Source organism: Giraffa tippelskirchi, chromosome X (genome assembly GCF_054371585.1).
Source record: "Giraffa tippelskirchi isolate mGirTip1 chromosome X, T2T-mGirTip1v1.2.pri, whole genome shotgun sequence".
Taxonomy (NCBI): Eukaryota; Metazoa; Chordata; class Mammalia; order Artiodactyla; family Giraffidae; genus Giraffa; species Giraffa tippelskirchi.
This window is the reverse complement of record NC_137289.1, coordinates 51,474,035-51,501,005: the sequence shown is the minus strand read 5'-3', so window position 1 is coordinate 51,501,005 and position 26,971 is coordinate 51,474,035. Positions and strand designations below refer to the sequence as shown.

General features: G+C 37.0%; 1 protein-coding gene across 2 annotated transcripts in view; it reads left to right on the top strand.

The window, feature by feature from the left end:
- TBC1D8B (TBC1 domain family member 8B) overlaps positions 1-26,971 on the top strand; it is a 76,063-nt gene that overhangs the window by 30,809 nt on the left and 18,283 nt on the right. The window contains exons 8-12 of one of the 2 annotated variants that reach the window (XM_081565385.1): positions 7,943-8,092; positions 8,898-9,048; positions 11,679-11,893; positions 22,339-22,456; positions 23,544-23,829. In XM_081565385.1, the coding sequence (XP_081421511.1) occupies positions 7,943-8,092; positions 8,898-9,048; positions 11,679-11,893; positions 22,339-22,456; positions 23,544-23,829 (920 nt within the window). The remainder of the gene's footprint in view (positions 1-7,942; positions 8,093-8,897; positions 9,049-11,678; positions 11,894-22,338; positions 22,457-23,543; positions 23,830-26,971) is intronic. The other variant, XM_081565386.1, reaches the window with a different exon arrangement.

The following is a 26,971-nucleotide window of genomic DNA, read 5'->3' as shown; positions in this document are numbered from 1 at the left end:
GTCCATTGAATGCCATCCAACCATCTCATCCTCCGTCATTCCCATCTCCTCCTGCCTTCAATCTTTCCCAGCTTCAGGGTTTTTTTCAATGAGTCGGCTCTTTGCATCAGGTGGCCAAAGTATTGGAGCTTCAGTATCAATCCTTCAATGAATAATCAGGGTTGATTTTCTTTAGGATTGACTGGTTTGATCTCCTTGCTATCTCAGGAGTCTTCTCCAGCACCACAATTCAAAAGCATCAATTCTTCAACGCTCAGCCTTCTTTATGGTCCAACTCTCACATCTGTACATGACTACTGGGAAAACCATAGCTTTGACTATATGGACCTTTGTTGGCAAAATGTCTCTGCTTTTTAATATGCTGTCTAGGTTGGTCATAGCTTTACTTCCAGGAGCAAGTGTCTTAATTTCATGGCTGCAGTCACCATCCACAGTGATTTTGGAGCTCAAGAAAATGAAGTCTGTCACTGTTTTCATTTTTTTCCCCATTTATTTGCCATGAAATGATGGGACTGGATGCCATGATCTTGTTTTTTGAGTGTTGAGTTTTAAGCCAGCTTTTTCACTCTCCTCTTTCACCCTCAGCAAGAGGCTGTTTAGTTGCTCTTTGCCTTCTGTCGCTAGTATTATCTGCATATCAGAGGTTGTTGATATTTCCCCAGCTAATCTTGATTCCAAGCTTGTGATTCATCCAGCCTGGCATTTCGCATGATGTACTCTGCATATAAGTTAAATAACCAGGGTGAAAATATACAGCCTTGACGTACTCCTTTCCCAATTTGGAACCAGTCCATTGTTTCACCTCTAGTTCTAACTGTTGCTTCTTGACCTGCATACAGTTTTCTCAGGAAGCAGAAGTAGGGTGGTCTGGTATTCCCATCTCGTGTAGAATTTTCCACAGTAAGTTGTGATCCACAAAGTCAAAGGCTTTAGCATAGTCAATGCAGCAGAAGTAGATGTTTTTTTGGAATTCCCTTCCTTTTTCTATGATCCAGTGGATATTGGCAATTTGATCTCTGGTTCCTCTGCCTTTTCTAAATACAGCTTGGACACCTGGGAGTCCTTGGTTCACATACTGTTGAAACCTAGCTTGAAGGATTTTGAGCATTACCTTGCTGTCATGTGAAATGAGAGCAATTGTGCGGTAGTTTGAGACCATTCTTCGGCATTGCCCTTCTTTGGGACTGGAATTTCAACATTAGGAAATCAGCAATTTTATTAAAAATAAAATTAGCACTAATTTAAAATTATGTACAATGTACGGTCAAACCAGTCAATCCTAAAGGAAATCAATCTTGAATATATTCATTAGAAGGACTGATGCTGAAGCTGAAGCTCCAATACTTTGGCCACCTGGTGCAAAGAGCCGACTCATTAGAAAAGACCCTGAAGCTGGGAAAGATAGAAGGCAGGAGGACAAGGGGACCACAGAGGACGAGATGTTGGATGGCATCACCAACTCAATGGACATGAGTTTGAGCAACCTCCGGGAGATGGTGAAGGACAGGGAAGCCTGGTGTGCTGCAGTCCATGGGGTTCTAAGAGTCAGACACGACTGAGTGACTGAACAACAACAATGTACAGGAGCATATTTTAAGATAAGCTTGTGATATCTAAGGGAAGTATTTCTTTGTATTTTTGTTGTAGTTTTTGATTTTACAGGTCAACTGTGGTCCCCAGTCATCATTATTATGCTGAGTTTAATGAGATATTCTAATTTAAATCTAATTGTGGAAAAGTTAAAGTTACACATTCAGAAATATTCATCTTTCCTCTGCCTTTTCTTCACTTTTAGAAGCCATATGCTATTTCTGAAGTCAGTGGCAGATACCAAAAACCAAACCAGTCTAAGAACAGCCTTTATAAAGTAAGCAACCTATGTTGCTTCCTCATGTGATTGGATTTTGCTCAGGCACTAAATGTCTGAACAGTGCAAAATTTATAACCGTCACAAGTGTGAGCATATATTTATATACAGCATATTCTACATATCTATATAGCTATATGGATATATAGAATTGTTATGGCCTTGGGGTAAAATCCTCCCATTCAAAGTGCCAGAACAAAAATAAAAGTTAAGAAATTTAAGCTTATCTTCCTAATTCTTTATTATTCTCTTCAAATCAAATATTAAATTGATTTTTAAACAAACATCTTTGAAGGTAAATTGAAACACGCACGAGATGCCGGTTCAATCCCTGGGTTGGGAAGATCCCCTGGAGAAGGGAATGGCAACCCACTCCTGTATTCTAGGCTGGAGAATCCCATGGACAGAGGAACCTGGCAGGCTACAGTCCATAGTGTTACTAAGAGTCAGACACAACTGAAGCAACTGAGCAGCAGCAGCATGTTAATGTGACTTTTGTGAATACTTAAAAGGTAATCATGGAGAGAAGTAGCACACTTGCCATCTGTTTTATATGTTGATATTTGGCATTTTATAAGGGTTATTTTTATTTTCCTTCTTGTCTACTTTTACTATAGTTTAGATATACAACTAATAGATAAACTGGAGTCTCAGTCATATGTCCTGAATTAAGAGAATGCACTTTACTTTGAGATCCAGACTACAACCATGAATTTTTGAATTGGTTTTAGAGAAACATAATCCCTAATTAGAACATCAAAATTTAGCATTAATAGTAAAGTACACTTGTCAAGTAGAGAGGGAGATGGCAACCCACTCCAGTATTCTTGCTTGGCAAATACCATGGACAGAGGAGCCTGGCCAGCTGTAGTCCATGGGATCGCAAAGAGTCAGACACGTACTAGTCAAAACAAGCTTTTTTTAAAAAGAAAGTATTGTAACACAGGACATATACTCACTAATAATTGTTTTTTTTTTTTTCTTTCTAAGATTCTTCTGTCCTACCCTTATATTCAGACATTGTCTTGAATACTCCTTTTAAACTTTCCCTGAATCCTCTTAACTTTCAACCCTTCTGTGTTGTGTGTTCAGTCGCTCAGTTGTGTCCAACACTTTGCAACCCCATGGGCTGCAGCATGCCAGGCTTCCCTGTCCTTCACCATCTCCTGGAGCTTGCTCAAACTCATGTCCACTGAGTGCCATCCAACCTTCTCATCTGTTGCCTCCTTTTCCTCCTGCCTTCAATTTTTCCCAGTATCAGGGTCTCTTCTCATGAGTTGGCTCTTCGCATCAGGTGGCCAAAGTATTGGAGCTTCAGCTTCAGCATCAGTCCTTCCAGTGAATATTCAGGGTTGATTTCCTTTAGGATGGCCTGGATTGATCTCCTTGCAGTCTGAGGAACTCTTGAGTCTTCTCCAACACCACGTTCTGAAAGTATCAATTCTTCGGCACTCAGCCTTCTTTATGGTCCAACTCTCACATCCATCCATGACTACTGGAAAAACCACAGCTTTGACTATATGGACTTTTGTCAGCAAAGTAACATCTCTGCTTTTTAATATGCTGTCTAGGTTTGTCATAGCTTTTCTTCCGAAGAGCAAGCGTCTTAATTTCATGGCTGCAGTCACCATCCACAGTGATTTTGGGGCCTGAGAAAATAAAGTCTTTCACTGTTTCTATTGTTTCCCCATCTATTTGCCATGAAGTGATGGGATCAGCTGCCATGAACCTAGTTTTATGAATGAGGGGTTGCCTTTTCCAAAATTTTATATAACATATGTATTCTTTTCAGACTGACTCCTTGGCAGTATGCATTTAAGGTTCCTCCATATCTTTTTGTGGTTTGATATCTCATTTTTTAAATTTAAAAAAAATTCAACAGATATTTGTTAAGCTTCAACTATGTATATAAGGAATTGCCAGGTTCTTTCACCACCCCCCAGATTTATTGTGATAATTGACAAATTGTGTAAGTTTAAGATGTATGATGTGGTATCAAATCATCACATCATACATTTCAAACTTATACAATTTATATGTCAATTAAATGATTACCACAGTAAAGTTATTTAACTTATCACCTTATCATGTAATTACAACTTTGTAGTTGTAGTGAAAACATTTAAATTCTGCTCTCATAGCAACTTTCAGATATATAATATTGATAAGTATAGTCATCATGCTGTACATTAGATTCCTAGGGTTTATTTCTCATATAAACTAAAAGTATGTACACATTAACCAACATCTCTTCATTTCCCCCTTTCCTAGCCCCTGGAAACCCCCACTCTACTCTGCTTCTGTAAAGCTGGCTATTTTAGATTCCACATATAAGTGAGATCATACAGTATTTTTCTTTCTCTGTCTGATTTATTTCACTTAGTGTAGTGCCCTTAATGTCTGTCAGTGTTGTTGCACATTGCACAACTTCCCTTTTATGGCTGAATAATAATTTTTTGTTTATCTGTATACCACATTTTCTTTGTTGATTAATCTGTCAACAGTTAGATTTACCTTAGCTTTTGTGAACAATACTGCAGTGAACATAAGGGGTGCAGTTATCTCCTGAAGATAGTGACTTCATTTCCTTTGAATATATACTGAGAAGTAGGATTACTAAATCATGTGGTAGTTCTTTTTTTAAAACTTTATTTATTTATATTTTTGGTTGTGCTGGGTCTTCATTGCTGTGCCCGTCCTTTCTCTAGTTGCAGCGAGCAGGGGCTACTCTTCATTGTGGAACACGGGCTTCTCACTGTAGTGGTTTCTCTGCTTCTCTTGTTGTGGAGCACAGGCTCTAGAGGACAGACTCAGTAGTTGCTCTGCAGCATGCGGAATCTTCTCAGACCAGGGATCAAACCCGTGTCCCCTTCCTATATTATATTGAGGCAGGCAGATTCTTAACCACTGTACCATCAGGGAAGTCTCTATGTGGTAGTTTTAGTTTTAATTTTTTTGAGAAACCTTCATACATGTTTTCCATAGTGCAGTACCAATTTACATCATCACAAACAGTGTGCTTGTACTCTCTTTTTTTCCATATCTTGCCAACACTTAACTCTTATCTTTTGATAAAAGCCATTCTAACAAGTGTGTAGTTATATCTCATTTGTTTTCTTCTTTAGTTTCTCTGCCCCAGATGTATGGTACTTTGTTGAATAGTAGTAGTAAGAGTGGGTACCCTTTTCTTGTTCTTAATCTTAAAGAGAAAGCTTTTAACCTTTCACCATGGAGTATGATGTTAGCTTTGGGCTTGTCACACATAGCCTAATAAAGGCTCAATATAATAAATATTGAGGTATGTTTCTCTATATCCACTTTATTGAAAGTTTTTATTGTGAAAGGATGTTGAATATGTATCAAATAATTTTTATGCATCTATTGAAATGATCATATGGTTTTTGCCTTTCATTCTATTCATTTTATTGATTTGTATATTTTGAACCATCCTTGCCTTCCAGAGATTGTAGTTGATCATGGTGTATGATCCTTCTAATGTGCTGTTGAATTCAGTTTGCCAGTATTTTTTGAGAATTTTTGCATCTGTATTCATCATGGATTTTTGGCCTGTAGTTTTCTTGTGTTGTAGTGTTCCCATCTGGCTTTGGTTTCAGGGGACTGCTGGCCTTGTAAAAGGAGTTTGGGAGTGTTGATTCCAATTTAATTTTTTGGAAGAGTTTGAGGATTAGCATTAATTCTTCTTTACATATTTGACAGATTTCACCCATGAAGCCAGGGATTTTTGTTGTTATTGTTGGGAGATTTTGTATTGGATTAAGTTTCCTTACATATCATTGGTTATGTTCAGATTTCCTATTTTTTATGATTACATCTTGGTAGATTGTATGTCTCTTGGAATTTGTGCATTTCTTCAGTGTCATCCCATTTATTGGCATATAATCAGTCATAGTAGTCCTTATGATCTTTTTAATTTCTGTGTCATCAGACAAAGTCTTCTCTTTCATTTCTAATTTTGCTTGAATTCTCTTTTTTTCTTGGTAAATCTAGCTAAAGGTTTATCAGTTTTGTTTATCTTTAAAAAAACAGCTCTTAGTTGTGTCGATTGTTCATGTCTTTTTATTGCTGAAAAATATTCCATTTTTGGATATACTTGGATATATATTTTATATATATATATATATATATATATATATCTAAAATGGATATGGCAGTGTTTATCCATTTACCTATTGAAGGATACCTTAGTTGCTTCCAGGTTTTGGCAGTTATGAATAAAACTGCTATAAACATTCATGTGCAGGTTTTTGTGTGGATGTACGTTTTCAGCTTATTTGGGTATATCCCTTGGAGCACAGTTGCTGAATCAATAAGGTAACCCTATGTTTAGCTTTATAAGAAACTGTCATACCATCTCTTAAAGTACTGTACTGCTTTGTATTCCCATCAGCAATAAGTTCTTGTTCCACATCTTCAGTAGCCATTGATGTTACCAGTATTCTGGATTTTAGCCATCTTAATAGGTATGAAATGGTATCTCACTCTTTAAATTTGCAGTTACCTAAAGATATATGATATTCAGCATCTTTTCATATGATTGTCATCTTTATATTTTTTTTGGTGAGGTCTCTGCTTAGGTCTTTTGCCTACTTTTTAACTGAGTCCTTTATTTTTTTTGAACGGTTTCCTTTAGTTCTTTGAATATATGTATAATAGCTGGTTTCCATTTTTAGTTTAAAAAAATCTAAGAAGTGAGGCCCTTCAGGGACATTTGTTGGTTGCCTTTTTTCGAAAAAAAAATTCTTGTTTGTATTTTAAAAAATAATTTAATTAATTAATTTTTTGGCTGTGCTAGGTCTTCATTGCCGCAAGGGCTTTTCTCTAGTTGTGGCGTGCAGGGGCTGCTCTCTAATTGCAGTGTATGGGTTTCTCATTGTGGCACAGGCTCAATATTTGTGGTGCATGGGCTTAGTTGCTCCGCAGCATGTGGGATCTTCTTGGATCAGGGATCAAACCCGTGTCTCCTGCATTGTCTCCTTTACCACTCAACTACCAGGGAAGCCCCTTGTTTGTATTTTTAAGCCTGCTTCTTCAGATCACTCCCTCAGTCATTATAAATCAGTGGTCAGCCAATGATGGGTCAGAAGATTTCCTTAAATGCCTTGAACCATAAAGTTCTCCACCTTTTACCAAGGGGATCTTTGTGTAAAGGTATTCCTCAAACTTTAGGCAGTTTATCAATCAGCCTTAGTTTTCATTTCTTATTTCCAAAATCAGCCAGAGTTGAGTGACTGGGGCCTTCTCCTGTCCCATTTTGTTCCTAGGCAGGTTCACAGTTGTATACTTTCAGATTCCCAAGAATATGTTGGAATCTTTCAAAGTTCCCTTTTGGCCATCTTGTTTTCAAAGCCTTCCTTTAACATTTTAGCCAGGCTCTTGTTTGCTCCAAATTGAAATCATAGCCTTAGGCAGCTGTGATATTATCAGCAGATTGCTATGGTTTTCTTGGAATGCCCTGGAGAAAGTACTTTTTACAAAGAACTGAGTTCTGAATCAAATCCAATGGTAACAACACCCTGGGAATGGAGTTTTCTGGGTAGCTACTAATTCGGTGAAAATATTGAGTGTGTTCTGGGGATGGGGCTTTTAATGAACCTCCAAAAGATCCATTGGCTGTGATAGTGCTGGCTTTCATGACTATCACACCTTTGAACTTGGAAGGGAGGGAGGATGGGAATAACCTCAAGTTAAAACTTAACAGACTGGTGTTTTTACTGAAGTTCAATAGTTTTTTTTTTTTAATTGATACTTTTCAGTTCATTCTGTACCTTTGGTTAATTTCCAGTGTTCTGAACTGTTTTTTGCTTTTTAATATTTTGCCAGTATTTTATTGCCCATATAGGGGAATTGATTCACTAAGGTCCTGAGTTTGATGTTCTTGACATTGGTTTGTTGACATCTCTAATTTTGATAGAAAAACAATGTTCTGAGACATTGCATTAATATTTATTATATATAAATCATGGTTCATAAATGACAGATAAAACATTAGCACTTTTTCCTCTTGCAGAAACTTTTAGGCATACATTTGGGACAATTATATTCTTTCTTTTCCAGGTTCCTGTTAGTTCTGATTCTGTAGACCCATCTGATGATACCAAGGTACAGTCTTTGACATGTCAGAGAGAATGCAGCAAAACTGTGAACACTGAAGCTTTAATGACAGTATTTCACCCTCAGAATTTGGAGACTCTTGATTCCAAAATGGTAGGAAAGCAAAATATTTAAATCTATGGATTGAAACAATTGATTAAAAATATTAGACTAGAATGTATTGCAACTGAAAATTCTTCTTTTAGAGCTTAAAAAGATTTTTCTAGCAGATACAAGGAGAAGGCAATGGCAACCCACTCCAGTACTCTTGCCTGGAAAATCCCGTGGATGGAGGAGCCTGGTAGGCTTCAGTCCATGTGGTTGCTAAGAGTCGGACAGGACTGAGTGACTTCACTTTCCCTTTTCACTTTCATGCATTGGAGAAGGAAATGGCAACCCGCTCCAGTGTTCTTGCCTGGAGAATCCCAGGGACGGGGGAGCCTGGTGGGCTGCCGTCTATGGGGTCGCACAGAGTCGGACACGACTGAAGCGACTTAGCAGCAGCAGCAGCAGCAGATACAAAATATGACTATTATCTAGAATTAAGATGAAAGTTGAATCTTGGATTTTATTTGCATAGATTTCTGACAGTCAATCCTAATTGAAGTGATTGGTGAGAATGATGGTTCAAAGTTTTACCTCTTAAGTGTCCTGATTTTCCCATTTTAATGTGGGTTTAGCTAAGAACTAAAATAGTAAATTAAAGCCATTATGCTCACATGGATTTAGAAGATTTTTGTGATGACGGTGGTCCAGTGGTTAGCCCATCTGTGAATACCGATTTTGACTTTCTATGTTCTTATTTTCCATAGGTATTGTTTCGTGGTGAAGGAAGTTGTCAAGTTATTTGAAACTTAATTTCAAATTAAGCTAATTTCTCACCATATTTAATAGCTTTGATTTTTTTTTTTTGTTATAGTTGAAAGAAAAGATGAAGGAACAGTCCTGGAACATTCTATTTTCTGAATGTGGACGTGGTGTTAGCATGTTTCGGACCAAAAAGACTCGAGATCTGGTTGTAAGAGGGATTCCAGAGACCTTAAGAGGAGAGCTCTGGATGCTTTTTTCAGGTATTACACTTATTCACTTTATTCATTTAACAGACATTAACTATGCCCCAATAAAAATAATTACAAAGATGGCTAGAACAAAGTCTTACTCATCATCCCATCATGAGTTCAGACTAGTCAAAGAGAGTACAATTGTTATGTGTACTTACCTTTATATACACACATCCATTGCCTGAGCAAATTAGTTTATGAGGCAATATATAGCTAACTGCAAGGGATGGAATGGGAACCTTTAGTGTCAGAGGAAAGTTAAGGGGAAATGACATTTCATGAAAATGTTATTCTTTTGGATAATATTGGTGACCTGATGTTAGAGGGTTTAGTGTGAAGCTTTTCCTTTCTTTTTTAATTTATTTTTTGTTGAAGGATAATTGCTTTACAGAATTTTGCTGTTTTGTGTCAAACCTCAACATGAATCAGCCATAGGTATACATATATCCCCTCCCTTTTGAAACTCCCTCCCATCTCCCTCCCCACCCCACCCCTCCAGGTTGATACAGAGCCCCTGTTTGAGTTTCCTGAACCATATAGCAAATTCCTGTTGGCGATCTTATTTTACATATGGTAATGTAAGTTTCCATGTTACTCTTTCCATACATCTCACCCTCTCCTCCCCTCTCCCTATGTCCATAAGTCCATTCTCTATGTCTCTTTCTCCATTGTTGCCCTGTAAATAAATTCTTAAATACCGTTTTTCTAGATTCCATATATATTCATTAGAATACGGTATTTATCTTTCTCTTTCTGACTCACTTCACTCTGTATAATAGGTTCTAGGTTCATCCACCTCATTAGAACTGACTCAAATATGTTCCTTTTTATGGTTAAGTAATATTCCATTGTGTATGTATACCACAGCTTCTTTATCTGTTCATTTGTCAATGGGCATCTAGGTTGCTTCCATGTTCTAGCTATTGTAAATAGTGCTGCAATGAACAATGGGATACGTGTGTCTCTTTCCATTTTGGTTTCCTCACGGTGTAGGCCTAGGAGTGGGATTGCTGGGTCATATGGTGGTTTTATTCCTAGTTTTTTAAGGAATCTCCATACCGTCTTCCATAGTGGCTGTATAAATTTACATTCCCACCAACAGTGCAAGAGCATTCCCTTTTTTCCACATGCTCTGCAGCATTTATTGCTTGTAGACTTTTTGATGATGGCCATTCTGACCAGTGTGAGGTGATATCTCATTGTAGTTTTGATTTGCATTTCTCTAATAATGAGCGATGTTGAGCACCTTTTCATGTGTTTGTTAGCCATCTGTATATCTTCTTTGGAGAAATGTCTGTTTAGGTCTTTTTCCCACTTTTTGATTGTGTTGTTTGTTTTTCTGGTATTGAGTTGTATGAGCTGCTTGTGTATTTTGGAAATTAATCCTTTGTCATTTGTTTCATTTGCTATTATTTTCTCCCATTCTGAGGGTTGTCTTTTCACCTTGCTTATAGTTTCCTTTGCTATGCAAAAACTTTTAAGTGTAATCAGGTCCCACTTGTTTACTTTTGTTTTTATTTCCATTACTCTAGGAGGTGTGTTATAGAGGATCTTGCTTTGATTTATGTCATTGAGTGTTCTGCCTATGTTTTCCTCTAAGAGTTTTATGGTTTCTGATCTTACATTTAGGTCTTTAATCCATTTTGAGTTTATCTTTTTGTATGGTGTTAGGAGGTAGTCTCATTTCATTCTTTTACATGTAGCTGTCCAGTTTTCCCAGCACCATTTATTGAAGAGACTATCCTTGCCCCATTGTATATTCTTGCCTCCTTTGTCAAAAATAAGGTACCCATAGGTGCATGGGTTTATTTCTGGGCTTTCTATCTTGTTCCATTGGTCTATATTTCTGTTTGTGTGCCAGTACCATACTGTCTTGATGGTTGTAGCTTTGTAGTATAATCTGAAGTCAGGAAGGTTGATTATTCCAACTCCATTCTTCTTTCTCAAGACTGCTTTGGCTATTTGGGGTCTTTTGTGTTTCCATATGAATTGTGAAAATTTTGTTCTATTTCTGTGAAAAATGCCATTGGTAATTTGGTAGGGATCACATTGCATCTGTAGATTGCATTTGGTAGTATAATCATTTTCACAATATTGATTCTTCCTACCCAGGAACATGGAATATCTGTTTATGTCATCTTTGATTTCATTCATTAATGTCTTATAATTTTCTATGTACAGTTCTTTTGTCTCCTTAGGTAAGTTTATTCCTAGATATTTTATTCTTTTTGTTGCAGTGGCGAATAGGATTGATTCCTTAATCTCTCTTTCTGATTTTTCATTGTTAGTACATAGAAATGCAAGTATTTCTGTGTATTGATTTTGTATCCTGCAACTTTGCTAAATTCACTGATTAGCTCTAGTAATGTTCTGATACTATCTTTAGGGTGTTCTATGTACAGTATCATGTCATCTGCAAACAGTGAGAGCTTTACTTCTTCTTTTCTTATCTGGATTCCTTTAATTTCTTTTTCTTCTTGGATTGCTGTATAGTGTGAAGCTTTTCCTTTTGTTTGTACTCAGAGAACACTTGACCATAGAGCTAAATTTAAAAGTAATCCAGTTCTTCATGTATATATGCAAGTAGTAGCTTTTTTATATTCCTCTTCTTTTGTATGTCAATGTAATCATCTCTACAGGTGCTGTTAATGACATGGCTGCTAATCCTGGCTATTATGCTGAAGTGGTTGAGCAGTCCTTAGGGACCTGCAACTTGGCTACTGAAGAAATTGAACGTGATTTGCGTCGCTCCCTGCCTGAGCATCCAGCCTTTCAGAGTGACACTGGTATATCTGCTCTGAGGCGGGTACTTACTGCTTATGCATTCAGAAATCCAAAAATTGGATATTGCCAGGTATGATGTCATTATGAGCTCAACTATTTACATGTTCCAAATGATAAAATCATATCAAATCCAACTCTACTAATAAGAACAGAGGTTGGTCTGTGATTGATAGTGGATATTATTAATCTAAGAATGGTAGTAGAAATATTTAGAATTGATACTCCATTAATTCATTTCTCTTTTATATTTAACAAATATTAACTGAATTCCTTCTCTGTGAAAGATACTGTGCTGGGTGCTCAGGACTACATAATGCTGAATCAGATAACAATCCTCCCCTTAAAAATACTTGGGCTGGCAGGTATTAAAACAGATTCACTGGCAAATGAAAAACAAATGAGACAGTTTATTAGAGAATATTAAGTCTCACCAGGATTCATAAAAGGAATAAGTTGGAAGAACAGAAAAGACTTCATGGAAGAAGTGGCATTTGTAGGTCTTGAAATCGATGAATTTTGGATATATGGAGAAGGAATGAAAGACTATTCTAGATGAAGGGATCAGTTTTCCAAATTTGCTGCCATATTGAGTGCAGCACTTTCACAGCATCATCTTTCAGGATATGAAATAGCTCAACTGGAATTCCATCACCTCCACTAGCTTTGTTCGTAGTGATGCTTTCTAAGGCCCACTTTACTTCGCATTCCAGGATGTCTGGCTCTAGGTGAGTGATCACACCATTGTGATTATCTGGGTCGTGAAGATCTTTTTTGTACAGTTCTTCTGTGTATTCGTGCCACCTCTTCTTAATATCTTCTGCTTCTGTTAGGTCCATACCATTTCTGTCATTTATCAAGCCCATCTTTGCATGAAATGTTCCCTTGGTATCTCTAATTTTCTTGAAGAGATCGCTAGTCTTTCCCATTCTGTTGTTCTCCTCTATTTCTTTGCATTGATCACTGGGGAAGGCTTTCTTATCTCTCCTTGCTATTGTTTGGAACTCTGCATTCAGATGGGAATATCTTTCCTTTTCTCCTTTGCTTTTCACTTCTCTTCTTTTCCCAGCTATTTGTAAGGCCTCCTCAGACAGCCATTTTGCTTTTTTACATTTCTTTTCCATTGGGATGGTCTTGATCCCTGTCTCCTGTACAATGTCATGAACCTCTGTCCATAGTTCATCAGGCACTCTGTCTATCAGATCTAGTCCCAATAAGGTAGATTGGGATAAGTCAAGAGTTTGATTTTACTTTGTAGACAGTGGGGGAATCATTCAAAGAAATCCTTTAGGAGGGCACTAAAGGGTATGCTTGACTGCTAACAATTAATCTCAAACAGATAATAGCTCCAAACACAGAAGTTTACTTAAAGGAATAAACAGAGGAGAGCGAGTTTTCAGGTCAGTAGGTAGCTCTACTCCATGTGATTATTCAGAGGTATACGATGACAGCAGGCTCTGTCATCTTCAAAACATGCTTTCCACGGTGCTCTTTCATTGCCATTGCTACTCACAGGAAGAAGGGAGAGAGCATAGAGAAACAATTATGGGAAATTATTTTGGCCAGGCCTGGAAGTTGTATACATCACTTCACCCACATATTATGGGAGGATCTTGGTCTCAGGCCACACATATTTATAAAGAAATCTTCAAAAATCCAGCATGATTACGCGCATGTACATCCAGATGCTGTGGGAAAAAGGGAGACTGGATTATGGTGACTAGCTAGCACTCTTAACCACACATTTATTTATAATGAAGGCTCATCCAGTCCTCATCACAATGAATGGAAATGGACCAAGTTACATCTCTGTGAAATTTGAGAATTCCAAAAGTGTTAAAAGAAAAGTAAAAAGAATTCCAAAAGTTAAAAGAAAATCTTTAAACTTCCCAGAGAAGGGAGAAATACATCACCAGAAGGAAACAAAATTAGAATGTCACCAGACTCCTCAGCAGTAACTCTTAAGGTAGTAAACAGTGAAACGATGCCTTTAAATCTTGAGGAAAAAATCTTTAACTAGGTAGTCTATATTTAATCAAACGATCAATTAGATGTCAAATGCAAGCATTTAAAACATTTTTCTTCCATGTATCCTTTCTTAAGAAGCTACTGGAATGTATGATTTTATAAAATAAGTTGTGTGCCTGCATGTATACTCAGTTGTGTCCGGCTTTTTGCAACCCCATGGATTGTAGCCCATCAGGCTCCTCTGTCCATGGAATTCTCCAGGCAAGAATACTGGAATGGGTTGCCATGCCCTCCTCCAGGGGATCTTCCTGACCCAGGGATTGAACACGTCTCCAGTGTCTCCTGCATTGGCAGGTGGATTCTTTACCACTGAGTCCACCTGAAGAAGCCCACAAAATAAGCTGAGGAGGATGAAAAAAGGAAGAGATGATTCTCAGAAAGAGGACATCAACCTAGGAAAGGAACTGAAGGAAACATGCTTTGAGAGCAGCTACTAAAGATTGAAGCAAGAGGCTAGATAGTTCTGTGAAGAAACCAAAAGAAAATTTGAATTAGTACATCTATTTGTAGGTTCAGATATTTGAAAAATTACAGGCCTTTTACAGAGTTAATTACAGTGTTTTACAGTTCCTGGTGGCTCAGTGGTCAAGAATCCACCTGCCAGTATGGGAGACATGAGTTCAATCCTTGGATTGGGAAGATCCCCTGAAAAAGGAAACAGCATCCCATTCCAGTATTTTTGCCTGGGAAATCCCATGGACTCAGGAGCATGGTGGGCTATAGTACATGGCAGCGCAAAAGAGTTGGACACAACTTATCGACTAAACAACAATAGCAAACCACTATGACTACATATCAATCCTATCTATCCATTGAAACTTATCAATAGAGAGGAAAGTTTGAAAAGCAATTTAAGTGAATGGATCATCTAAATGACAAGTATTTAGCCTGTTTTAGGGTCTCTGAAAGGTAAAAAGGAAGCATAATGCTTCTTTTCTCAAAGAGCTTACACTCACAAAGCCTGAGATATTATCTGTATGCAGTAGTTTAGAGGCAGCTTCAAAGTAGGCAATACTCGATTTTTTACTTCTAAAAAATGAAAGCAAAGTTAGAAACTTGGAGGGCCAGAGGAAAGTTACTGAGTTAGGTAACACTATGAGCACTATCATTCAGGTGAAAGTAAGTCGGCCATGGAGGTCAGACTGGCTAGGTTCATGCTGGACTCGAGAAGTAAATAAGTTTGTGTGAAGCAAGATTGTGGTGAATCTTTTAAGCTTGGGAAAAGTTTGAATTTAATATGGTAAGCAGGTTTTATTGCTTATTATCAAAAACTCAGGTGAACCATACTGACTCATTACGGCTGGCTGACTGGCTTTATCTCTTCTTTATCATCTTTAAATTTTATCTTGTTATTGTTGAGTTGTAATGGTTCTTTATATATTTTGGATACTAATCCTTTATCAAATATAGTATTTGCAATTTTTTCTTCTATTCCATGGATTGTCTTTTCATTTTCTTAATGGTACTCTTTGAAGCACAAAACTTTTAATATTTATTTTTATGTTTTTCTTTTGTTGTGTGTGCTTTTGATGTCATATCTAAGAAGCCATTGCCTAATCCAAGGTTAAAAAGATTTACTCCTATGTTTTCTTCTAAGGGTTTTATAGTTTTAATGCTTAAATTTAGGTTTCTGGACCCTTTTGTGTTAATTTTCATGTGTAGTTTATGGAAAAGGTTCAGCTTCATTCTTTTACTTGTGAATAGCCAGTTGTCCCAGTGCCATTTGTTGAAAAAAACCAATCTTTTACTCACTGAATTGCCTTGGCACCCTGCTGAAAATCAATTGACTATAAATGTTAGGGTTTATTTCTTGACTCACAATTCTGTTCTATTGATTTATGTTTCTGTTCTTATGCCAATATCACACTGTCTTTTTTTTTACTGCAGCTGTGCAGTAAGTTTTGAAACTGGGAAATTTGAGTCCTTTAACAATTTTTCCAAAAATTATTTTGGCATTTTTAGATCTCTTGCATTTCCATACGAATTTTAGGATCTGTTTGACAATTTCTGAAGAAAGCAAAAAAATCCTGGTCTTCTAATCCATGAATACAGGATTTTTTTCTTTTTCCATTTAATTCTTTTTAGATTTTATTCAAGGTTGTTTTGTAGTTTCCTATGTGAAAGGCTCAGATTGTTACTTCCTTTGTTAATTTTATGTCTAAATTTTTTATTCTTTTTGACATTACAATAAGTGGGATTGTTTTCTTGATTTGTTTTTGGATTGCTTATTTGCCATTATATAGAAATACAGTTGATTTTTGTATATATTGATTTTGTACCCTGTAATCTTGTTGAGCTTATTAGTTCTATTGGAGTATTTTTTTTTTCTTTTGTGGATTCCTTACTTAGGATTTTCTGTATACAAGATCATGGAATCTGAATAGTGAATATTTTTACTTCTTCCATTCCAGCCTGGATGTGTTTTTCCCCTCTTTTTCTTGTCCGGTTGACTTGGCTATAACCTTCAGGTACACTGTTGAAGAAAAATGGTGAGAATGCATATTCCTTTCTTGTTATTTATCTTAAAAGGAAGCAATCAGTCTTTCATCATTAAGTAGATGTTAGATATGGGCGTTTTATAGATTCTCTTTATCATGTTGTGGAAGTTCCCTTATATTCCTAGTTCATTAAGTGTCTTTATCATGAAAGGGTAGTGGATTTTAAGTAATTTTCTGTGTCTGTTGAGATAATCATGAGACTTTTTCCCTTTATTTCAGTAATATCATTGTTGACCTGAAACAAATAGACCACCAGATATTTCTTCAGCAAAGATGGGTTTATTTAGGATGAGCAGAGAATCGGCAGTTTGGGGTCTACAACCATGGCGAGCCATAGGCAAGTCCCCTCATGGCAAGGGGAGGAAAAAACTTTTATAGAGAAGAAAAGGAAGTTGGAAGGGCTATAGTAAACTAAGAGTCCATAGCTTTGCATTGGCCTTGCCAGGAAAGAAAAGTCTTATTCCTGTTAGTCTCTGCTGTAGTTGCAGGGCATGAGAGCACCCCCTTCTGGTCTCCAAACTCTTTAATTTGTTAATTTGTTAATTTTTTACATCATGTATTACTTTTGTTGTCATGTTTCACCACACTTGTATTGCCAGGATAAATCTTACTGGGTCATTATGTGTAATCCTTTTTTTTTATAGGCTATTATGTTCAATTTTCTAGTATTTTGTTGGGGATTTTTGCATTTATATTCATAAAATGTATTGATAATAATTTTCTTGTGATGTCTTTGGTTTTAGTGTCAGGGTGTGTCAGGGTGTCAAAGAATTGGGCTTCCCAGGTGGCAGCTGGTAAAGAACCGACCGGCCAATGCAGGAGACATAAGAGATGGCAGGTTCGATCCCAGGGTCAGGAAGATCCCCTGGAGAGAGGATTGGAAACCCATTCCAGTATTCTTGCCTGGAGAATGCCCATGGACAGAGGCACCTGGCAGGCTATAGTCCATCGGGTTGCAAAGAGTTGAACGTGACTGAAGTGACTTAGCACGCATGCATGCACGTCAAAGAATGAGCTTGATAATGTTTCTTGCCCTCCCATTTGGTGTTAATTATTCTTTAAATTGTGATAGAATTGGCCAATGAAGCAATCTGTTCCTAGAGTTTTTTTGTAGAGAGTTTTTTTTTTATTATCATTAGTTCAGTATCTTTACTTGTAATAAGTATTTTCAGATTTTTCTGTTTCTTCTTGAGTTGGTCTTGGTTTTTCTAGGAAATTGTCCATTTTATCTAAGTTGTCTAATTTTTTAGCATAGAGTTGTTCCTTGTATTCCCTTAATAATCCTTTTTATTTCTGTTAACATTGGTAGTAATGTTCTCTATATCTTGATTTTAGTTTGAGTCAGTCTCTCTGTCTCTTTCTATTTTTTATCTTTTTGGTTAGGTTACCTAAAGGTGTTTCAGGTTTTAAAATCTTTTTAAAGAACCAGCTTTTGATTTTGTTGAGTTTTCCCTATTTTTTTTCTATTCTTTATCACTTCCTGTTTGTGCAGAGCCTCAAGATTAGCCAGAGATAAGAGCTTATGGCTTTTTCTGTTCTTTCCTGAATGTGCATACAGCTCTGGGCAGGCATAAAGCCATATCATGCACTTGGCCTTCTAGATTCCCAGGAATAAAGTAGAGCTTTCCAAAGCCCCCCATGGATGTCTCATTCTCCAGCTTTTCATTTTCACCCCTTATTAGCCTGTTTTGGCCCAGTTGTTATCCATTACCTCAGGAAGCCACATGTTCAACAACCGCTTCTGATTTTTTCAAGGAAAGGCTGTTTGCCTTGGGTAAGCTCTGTGTTGGGTCAAATAAAGACAGCCTTGTGAGTGCAGTTTTCTAGGGAACGACCGGATAGGTCAAATAATGACAGTTCACTGGGAATGGGATTTTGGAGGCACTTCAGCCCCATTCTGTTTCCTTCCATGGCTGCTAGGTGCTGCTTTTCACCATGATTCCTGAGTGTTGATTTTTCAGGCTTCTGTGAAGCTCAGGAGGGGTGGGACTTGGACAATTTAAAATACCACAGAGTTCACTGTTTTTACTGAGATTCATCCATTTTATTAAATAAATGCTTCCTGAATTGCTGTAAGCTTTTGGCGAACTTTCAGAGCTCTGAAAAATTGATTTTGATGACTTTTGCTAGTGTTCTTATTGCTTTTACCGAGGAAAGCTTTTTTCAGAGGGCCTTACTCTGTCATTTTCACTGATGCTGCTCCCATTATGGCTTCTTGAACAGGAAAGTGATGGAGTGAAAACTGAACTTGAAGTCAGATATTGCTCCAGATCTGACAAAGGATTGATATACTTAATATACAAATCTATAAGAAAAGTATTGAGTTATAAAAATGAGCAATGGACATGAAAAGATTAGTCACAGAAAAAAAATACAGATAATAAAGTTTAAAAAAGAAGGTTCAATCTCAAAGAAAGTCAAATTCAAACCATGACATACTATTTTCACTATCAAATCAGCAAAGACAATTATAATTGTCACAGTTCTTAGTATTGGCAAAGGTGCGGGGAAGTAAACATTCAAATACTACAAATCAGGAATATAAATTGGTACAGTCTTTCTGGAATACAATTTGGCAGTAATATCAAGTCATTTAAAAATAATATTAATTGACCAAATAATTTGATTTCTATGTATCTTTACTGAGAAAATAATAAACCACTTGGATGAAGATTTGCATACAGAGATATTCGTTAACAGTATTATATATAATACTGAAATGCTGAAATCAGCCTAGATGTCCAATAATAGTAGAATAGCTAAATCATTTATAGTATATTCAACTTATTAGATTTTTTACAGTCATTAAAATACTGTTTTAGAAGAGCTACTTGATGAGTTGATGGCATTGAAAATGTATAATGTAATGTTAAGTGAAAAAAACCAAACTTTAATATACAGTTTGGTCTAAATTTTAGAAGGGGAAAAAGGAAATAAAAACACAGAAAAAAGTACATCAACTCATTAACAGTGGTGATCTCTGGCTAGGTAGGATGCAAGAAATTTGATTTTCTTCACATCTTTCCATTCTTTCCAGATTCTATACATTATATTACCTTTATAATCAGCACTATGACCAAATGTTATATAAAAGTAATGATCTGACATTAGTATGGAAGATAGATTAGAAGAAGGAGAAAGTTAGGGTGGTAGTGAGAATGGAGAGGTTAAAGCAAATCTAAGAGACATTTTAGGAATTCCGTGGTTGTCCAGTGGTTAGGGCTCTGCAGTCCCACTGCAGAGGGCACAGGTTCAATACCTGGTGGGGGAAGTAAGATCCCACATGCTGTGTGGTGCAGCCAGAAAAATAAATACATAAAAATAAAAGACTTCTTATAAGAAGAGACTCTAGGATGTGAAGACAAATTGGATGTGACAGATAAAGGGTTTCTAGCATGATCAAAATTAAGGTAGCAAAGAAAACGCTATTTAATAGAAGAAAGAAGATTTAATTTTAGACACAATTGAGAATGACATTTAAGGATGTTACCCTGTGGGTAGATGAAAATACAGATGACGTTTGTTTTTCCAATCTTAATATGTCCTCGGTTCAGTTCATTCAGTTGAGTCGCTCAGTCATGTCCAACTCTTTGCAACCCCATGAACCTGCGGCACACCACGCCTCCCTGTCCATCACCAATTCCTGGAGTTTACTCAAACTCATGTCCATTGAGTTGGTGATGCCATCCAACCATCTCATCTTCTGTCGTCCCCTTCTCCTCCCGCCTTCAATCTTTCCCAGCATCAGGGTCTTTTCTAATGAGTCAATTCTCCGCATCAGGTGGCCAAAGTATTGGAGTTTCAGCTTCAACATCAGCCCTTCCAATGAATATCCAGGACTGATTTCCTTTAGGATGGACTGGTTGGAGCTCCTTGCAGTCCAAGGGACTCTCAAGAGTCTTCTCCAACACCACAGTTCAAAAGCATCAATTCTTCAGCCCTCAGCTTTCTTTAGAGTCCAACTCTCATATCCATACATGACTACTGGCAAAACCATAGCTTTGACTAGACGGACCTTTGTTGGCAAAGTAGTGTCTGCTTTTTAATATGCTGTCTAGGCTGGTCATAACTTTTCTCCCAAGGAGTAAGCGTCTTTTAATTTCATGGCTGCAATCACCATCTGCAGTGATTTGGGAGCCCAAGAAAATAAAGTCTCTCACTGTTTCCATTGTTTCCCCATCTATTTGCCATGAAGTGATGGGACCAGATGCCATGATCTTCGTTTTTTGAATGTTGAGTTTTAAGCCAAGTTTTTCACTTTTCTCTTTCATTTTCATCAAGAGTCTCTTTAGTTCTTCGCTTTCTGCCATAAGGGTGGTGTCATCTGCATATCTGAGGTTACTGATACTTCTCTCAACAGTCTTGATTCCAGCTTGTGCTTCATCCAGCCCAGCGTTTCTCATGATGTACTCTGCATATGAGTTAAATAAGCAGGGTGACAATATACAGCCTTGACTTACTCCTTTCCCTGTTTGGAACCAGTCTGTTGTTCCATGTCCAGTTCTAACTGTTGCTTCCTGACCTGCACACAGATTTCTCCAGAGGCAGGTCAGGTGAAGAAATTTGAAGAATTTTCTACAGTGTTTTGTGATCCACATAGTCAGAGGCTTTAGCATAGTCAATGAAGCAGAAGTAGATGTTTTTCTGAAATTCCCTTCCTTTTGCTATGATTCAATGGATATTAGCAATTTGATCTCTGGTTCCTCTGCCTTTGCTAAATCCAGCTTGAACATCTGGAAGTTCACAGTTCACATACTGTTGAAGCCTGGCTTGGAGAATTTTGAGCATTACTTTACTAGCATGTGAGATGAGTGCAATTGTGCGGTAGTTTGAGCATTCTTTGGCATTGCCTTTCTTTGGGAGTGGAATGAAAACTGACCTTTTCCAGTCCTGTGGCCACTGCTGAGTTTTCCAAATTTGCTGGCATATTATGTGCAGCACTTTCAGAGCATGATCTTTTAGAATTTGAAATAGCTCAACTGGAATTCCATCACCTCCACTAGCTTTGTTCGTAATGATGCTTCCTAAGGCCCACTTGACTGTGCATTCCAGGATGTCTGATTCTAGGTGAGTGATCTTACCATCATGATTATCTGAGTCATGAAGATCTTTTTTGCATAGTTCTTCTGTGTATTCTTGCCACCTCTTCATAATATCTTCTGCTTCTGTTAGGTCCATACCATTTCTGCCCTTTATTGAGCCCATCTTTGCATGAAATGTTTCCTTGGTATCTCTAATTTTCTTGAAGAGATCTCTAGTCTTTCCCATTCTATTGTTTCCCTCTATTTCTTTGCATTGATCACTGAGGAAGGCTTTCTTATCTCTCCTTGCTATTCTTTGGAACTCTGCATTCAAATGGGTATATCTTTCCTTTTCTCCTTTGCTTTTTGTTTCTCTTCTTTTCACAGCTATTTGTAAGGCCTCCTCAGACAGCCATTTTGCTTTTTTGCATTTCTTTTTCTTGCGGGTGGTCTTGATCCCTGTCTCCTGAAGAATATCATGAATCTCCATCCATAGTTCGTCAGGCACTCTGTCTATCAGATCTAATCCCTTGAATCTATTTCTCACTTCCACTGTATAACTTTAAGGGATTTGATTTAGGTCATACCTGAATGGTCTAGTGGTTTTCCCTACTTTCTTCAATTTAAGTCTGAATTTGGCAATGATCTGAGAAAGTATGTATTTTTTAAGACTTGTGATAATTTATACTTTTTACTCATTGAAATTAGTCTAAATTAGAGAGGTTTTACTTAACTGTGTTCTATGTCATGATATTACTATTTCATTTTCCTGGAATTTACCATGGAAAATAACTGATTAGCAAATGATAGACTGACTTCAACTTGTTTTGCCTTGGACTGGCTCAGAGTTCTCATGTTTCCATTATGATTACTCTTATTGTTGTTGTTATTACTGAAAACTACTATATTTGAAGAAGAGATGTAATTATTACCCAAGCAACATTTATGTTTTATTTTTCTATGAATTTTAGGCAATGAATATTTTGACTTCAGTGTTGCTCCTGTATGCAAAAGAGGAAGAGGCTTTTTGGCTTCTGGTTGCTGTATGTGAACGAATGTTACCTGATTATTTTAATCGTCGAATCATTGGTAAAACACACACACACACATGTATACATATACAAACACATATTTCTTTTCTAAAGAATTTATAGGCCTCTTGTCTATCCAGTTACCTATCAAATGGAAGAACTGATCAATTAAGTTTTTGAAATGTATAAAATGTAAGCAATATCAAGATACCACATTCACTGACATGCTCAAGAGAAGAGCTTTTTGCACTCGACATATGATTGGAAAGATTGCTTAATATATTGCTTTTTAAAAAGAAAGTACCTGGCCTGTTTCTTTATACAATCAAAGTTTTAAGTTTACTATTGTTAAGTTTCTTGAGAGAGATTTTAATCATCTTAAAATCTCCACATTTTTTTGAATTATATAGATATATGCAAGCTTGGAAAGAAGGATCAAGTTCTTAGTTTGTTAATTACATAACATTTTCTTCAGTCATCAAATATTTATAGATCTGTGATCCCTTACTTTAAAACTGTAGGTGGTCTTTTTTTGTACTTTCATACGCCTTCTGTTTGCTTCCCTCGTGGCTCAGCTTATAAAGAATCCGCCTGCAATTCAGGAGACCGGGTTTCGATCCCTGGGGTGGAAAGATCCCCTGGAGAATGGAAAGGCTACCCACTCCAGTATTTTGGCCTAGAGAATTCCATGGACTGTATAGTCCATGGGGTCACAAAGAGTCAGACACAACTGAGCAACTTTCACTAAGCCTTCTGTATCATGGCTAGGTCACTGATTATATTATCTTGTGTTACAGTTATTTGTGTATTTATCTTAAGTTCTATTAGAGATTAAACTCTCGGAGGGTGAGAACATTTTAATTAATTGGTACATCTCTTATAGCACCTAGTACAGGTTTCTGCACATAATAAAGATTCTATAAGTAACTGTCAAATGAATATGAATTGAGTTTCTCAAGTGCTTCTTAATGCATGATACTGCTATCAGATAAAGAGATGTGTGAAAGATAGAAAAGGCACTGAAGAAGTTCATAATTTAAGGAAGAGAAATGAGATATATCAGCCTACTAATAGTAGTGGGAAGGTATTGAAAACAAGTCCTTTTGAAAGGTGTTCATTTTTAAATTTCTTTTTATGTTCTCCAGGTGCCTTGGTGGATCAGGCAGTCTTTGAAGAACTTATCAGAGATCACCTTCCCCAGCTGACTGAGCATATGACTGATATGACATTCTTTTCCTCAGTTTCTCTCTCATGGTTCCTCACACTTTTTATTAGTGTGCTACCTATTGAAAGTGCAGTGAATGTGGTGGACTGTTTCTTCTATGATGGAATAAAGGCCATTTTACAACTGGGATTGGCAATACTTGACTATAACTTAGACAATCTGCTGGCATGTAAAGATGATGCTGAAGCCGTGACAGCTTTAAATAGGTAATGTGAGAACCATAACATTTAAATCTGGAGAGCCTCTTAGAGATTATGTTGCTCAAGCCCTTTATTTTATAGGTGAAGAAACTGATCCCTAGAAACATTAAATAATTGGCCCAAAGTCACAAAGCTAGCTAGTTGAATGAAAAGCCTAGGCCTAAAGTCCACTCCTCTGTTTCCAAATAGAATATAACAAAAATCAGTTTGGAGGAAATTGCTAGGTTATATACACATTTACACTAATATTGTTGATTCAATATGCTGAGACTTTCATAGTCCCTGTTTGAGCTATAAAGTGTGTAAGAGTAATTTGAGGGGGGAAAGTTGATTGATAATATTAAATATACAGTGGGGAAATTGTTCTGGTTTTTAGGTATTTTCAATTGTGTAGGCTGAGCTTTATTTTCCTGGTACCTTTTCTGTAAATTCTATTTTGTATTAAAGCACATATATGGAGATGTGTGTGTGTATATGTATACACTATCTATATGTTAAATGAATGAATATATGAATATTTGGGTAACTGTTGTAATGATGCATCAGATCCCATTTATGTACAGAATAAAGTATAAACACCTCACTCTGGCATTTAGAACTCTCAGTGTTAAGGCTTCAATGTATCTGTCTTAAATTATTTCTCCTTACATGCTTCTACATGCCCTAAGTTCCATCTTAGTAAGTCTACCTCTGAAGTCATTTCATCACCATCTCATCTCTCACTCCCATGTCCTCCTAATTCCCAACCATCTTTATTTTTATTTTTTAAATTTATTTATTTATCTATTTTTTTACTTTACACTATTGTATTTGTTTTGCCATACATTGACATGAATCCGCCATGGGTGTACATGTGTTCCCCTTCCAGAACCCCCCTCCCACTTCCCTCCCCATGCCATCCCTCCGGGTCATCCTGGTGCACCAGCCCTGAGCACCCTGTATCATGCATCAAACCTGGACTGGCAATTCGTTTCACATATGATAATTTACATGCTTCAATGCCATTCTCCCATATCATCCCACCCTCACCCTCTCCCATAGAGTCCAAAATACAGTTCTATACATCTGTGTCTCTTTTGCTGTCTCACATACAGGGTTGTCTTTACCAATTTACTAAATTCCATATATATGCGTTAGTATACTGTATTAGTGTTTTTCTTTCTGGCTTACTTCACTCTGTATAATAGGCTCCAGTTTCATCCACCTCATTAGAACTGATTTGAGTGTATTCTTTTTAATGGCTGAGTAATATTCCATCGTGTGTATGTACCACAGCTTTCTTATCCATTTGTCTGCTGATGGACATCTAGGTTGCTTCCATGTCCTGGCTATTATAAACAGTGCTGCGATGAACATTGGGGTACACGTGTCTCTTTCAATTCTGGTTTTCTCAGTGTGTATGCCCAGCAGTGGGATTGCTGGGTCATATGGCAGTTCTATTTCCAGTTTTTTGAGGAATCTCCACACTGTTCTCCATAGTGGCTGTACTAGTTTGCATTCCCACCAACAGTGTAAGTGGGTTCCCTTTTCTCCACACCCTCTCCAGCATTTATTGCTTGTAGACTTTTGGATAGCAGCCATTCTGACTGGCATGAAATGGTACCTCATTATGGTTTTGATTTGCATTTCTCTGATAATGAGTGATGTTGAGCATCTTTTCATGTGTTTGTTAGGCATCTGTATGTCTTCTTTGGAGAAGTGTCTGTTTAGTTCTTTGGCCCACTTTTTGATTGGGTCGTTTATTTTTCTGGAATTGAGCTGCAGGAGTTGCTTGTATATTTTTGAGATTATTTCCTTGTCCATTGCTTCATTTGCTATTATTTTCTCCCATTCTGAAGGCTGTCTTTTCACCTTGCTTATAGTTTCCTTTGTTGTGCAGAAGCTTTTAATTTTAATTAGGTCCCATTTGTTTATTTTTGCTTTTATTTCCAATATTCTGGGAGGTGGATCATAGAGGATCCTGCTGTGGTTTATGTCGGAGAGTGTTTTGCCTATGTTTTCCTGTAGGAGTTTTATAGTTTCTGGTCTTATGTTTAGATCTTTAATCCATTTTGAGTTTATTTTTGTGTATGATATTAGAAAGTGTTCTAGTTTCATTCTTTTACAAGTGGTTGACCAGTTTTCCCAGCACCACTTGTTAAAGAGATTGTCTTTTCTCCATTGTATGTTCTTGCCTCCTTTGTCAAAGATAAGGTGTCCATAGGTGTGTGGATTTCTCTCTGGGCTTTCTATTTTGTTCCATTGATCTATATTTCTATCTTTGTGCCAGTACCATACTGTCTTGATGACTGTGGCTTTGTAGTAGAGCCTGAAGTCAGGCAGGTTGATTTCTCCAGCTCCATTCTTCTTTCTCAAGATTGCTTTGGCTATTCGAGGTTTTTTGTGTTTCTATACAAATTGTGAAATTATTTGTTCTAGTTCTGTGAAAAATACCGTTGGTAGCTTGATAGGGATTGCATTGAATCTATAGATTGCTTTGGGTAGTATACTCATTTTCACTATATTGATTCTTCTGATCCATGAACATGGAATATTTCTCCATCTATTTGTGTCCTCTTTGATTTCTTTCACCAGTGTTTTATAGTTTTCTATATATAAGTCTTTTGTTTCTTTAGGTAGATATATTCCTAAGTATTTTATTCTTTTCGTTGCGATGGTGAATGGAATTGTTTCCTTAATTTCTCTTTCTGTTTTCTCATTGTTAGTGTATAGGAATGCAAGGGATTTCTGTGTGTTAATTTTATATCCTGCAACTTTATTATATTCATTGATTAGCTCTAGTAATTTTCTCGAGGAGTCTTTAGGGTTTTCTATGTAGAGGATCATGTCATCTGCAAACAGTGAGAGTTTTACTTCTTCTTTTCCAATCTGGATTCCTTTTATTTCTTTTTCTGCTCTGATTGCTGTGGCCAAAACTTCCAAACCTATGTTGAATAGTGGTGGTGAGTGAGAGTGGGCACCCTTGTCTTTTTCCTGACTTTAGGGGAAATGCTTTCAATTTTTCACCATTGAGGATAATGTTTGCTGTGGGTTTGTCATATATAGCTTTTATTATGTTGAGGTATGTTCCTTCTATTCCTGCTTTTTGGAGGGTTTTTATCATAAATGGATGTTGAATTTTGTCAAAGGCTTTCTCTGCATCTATTGA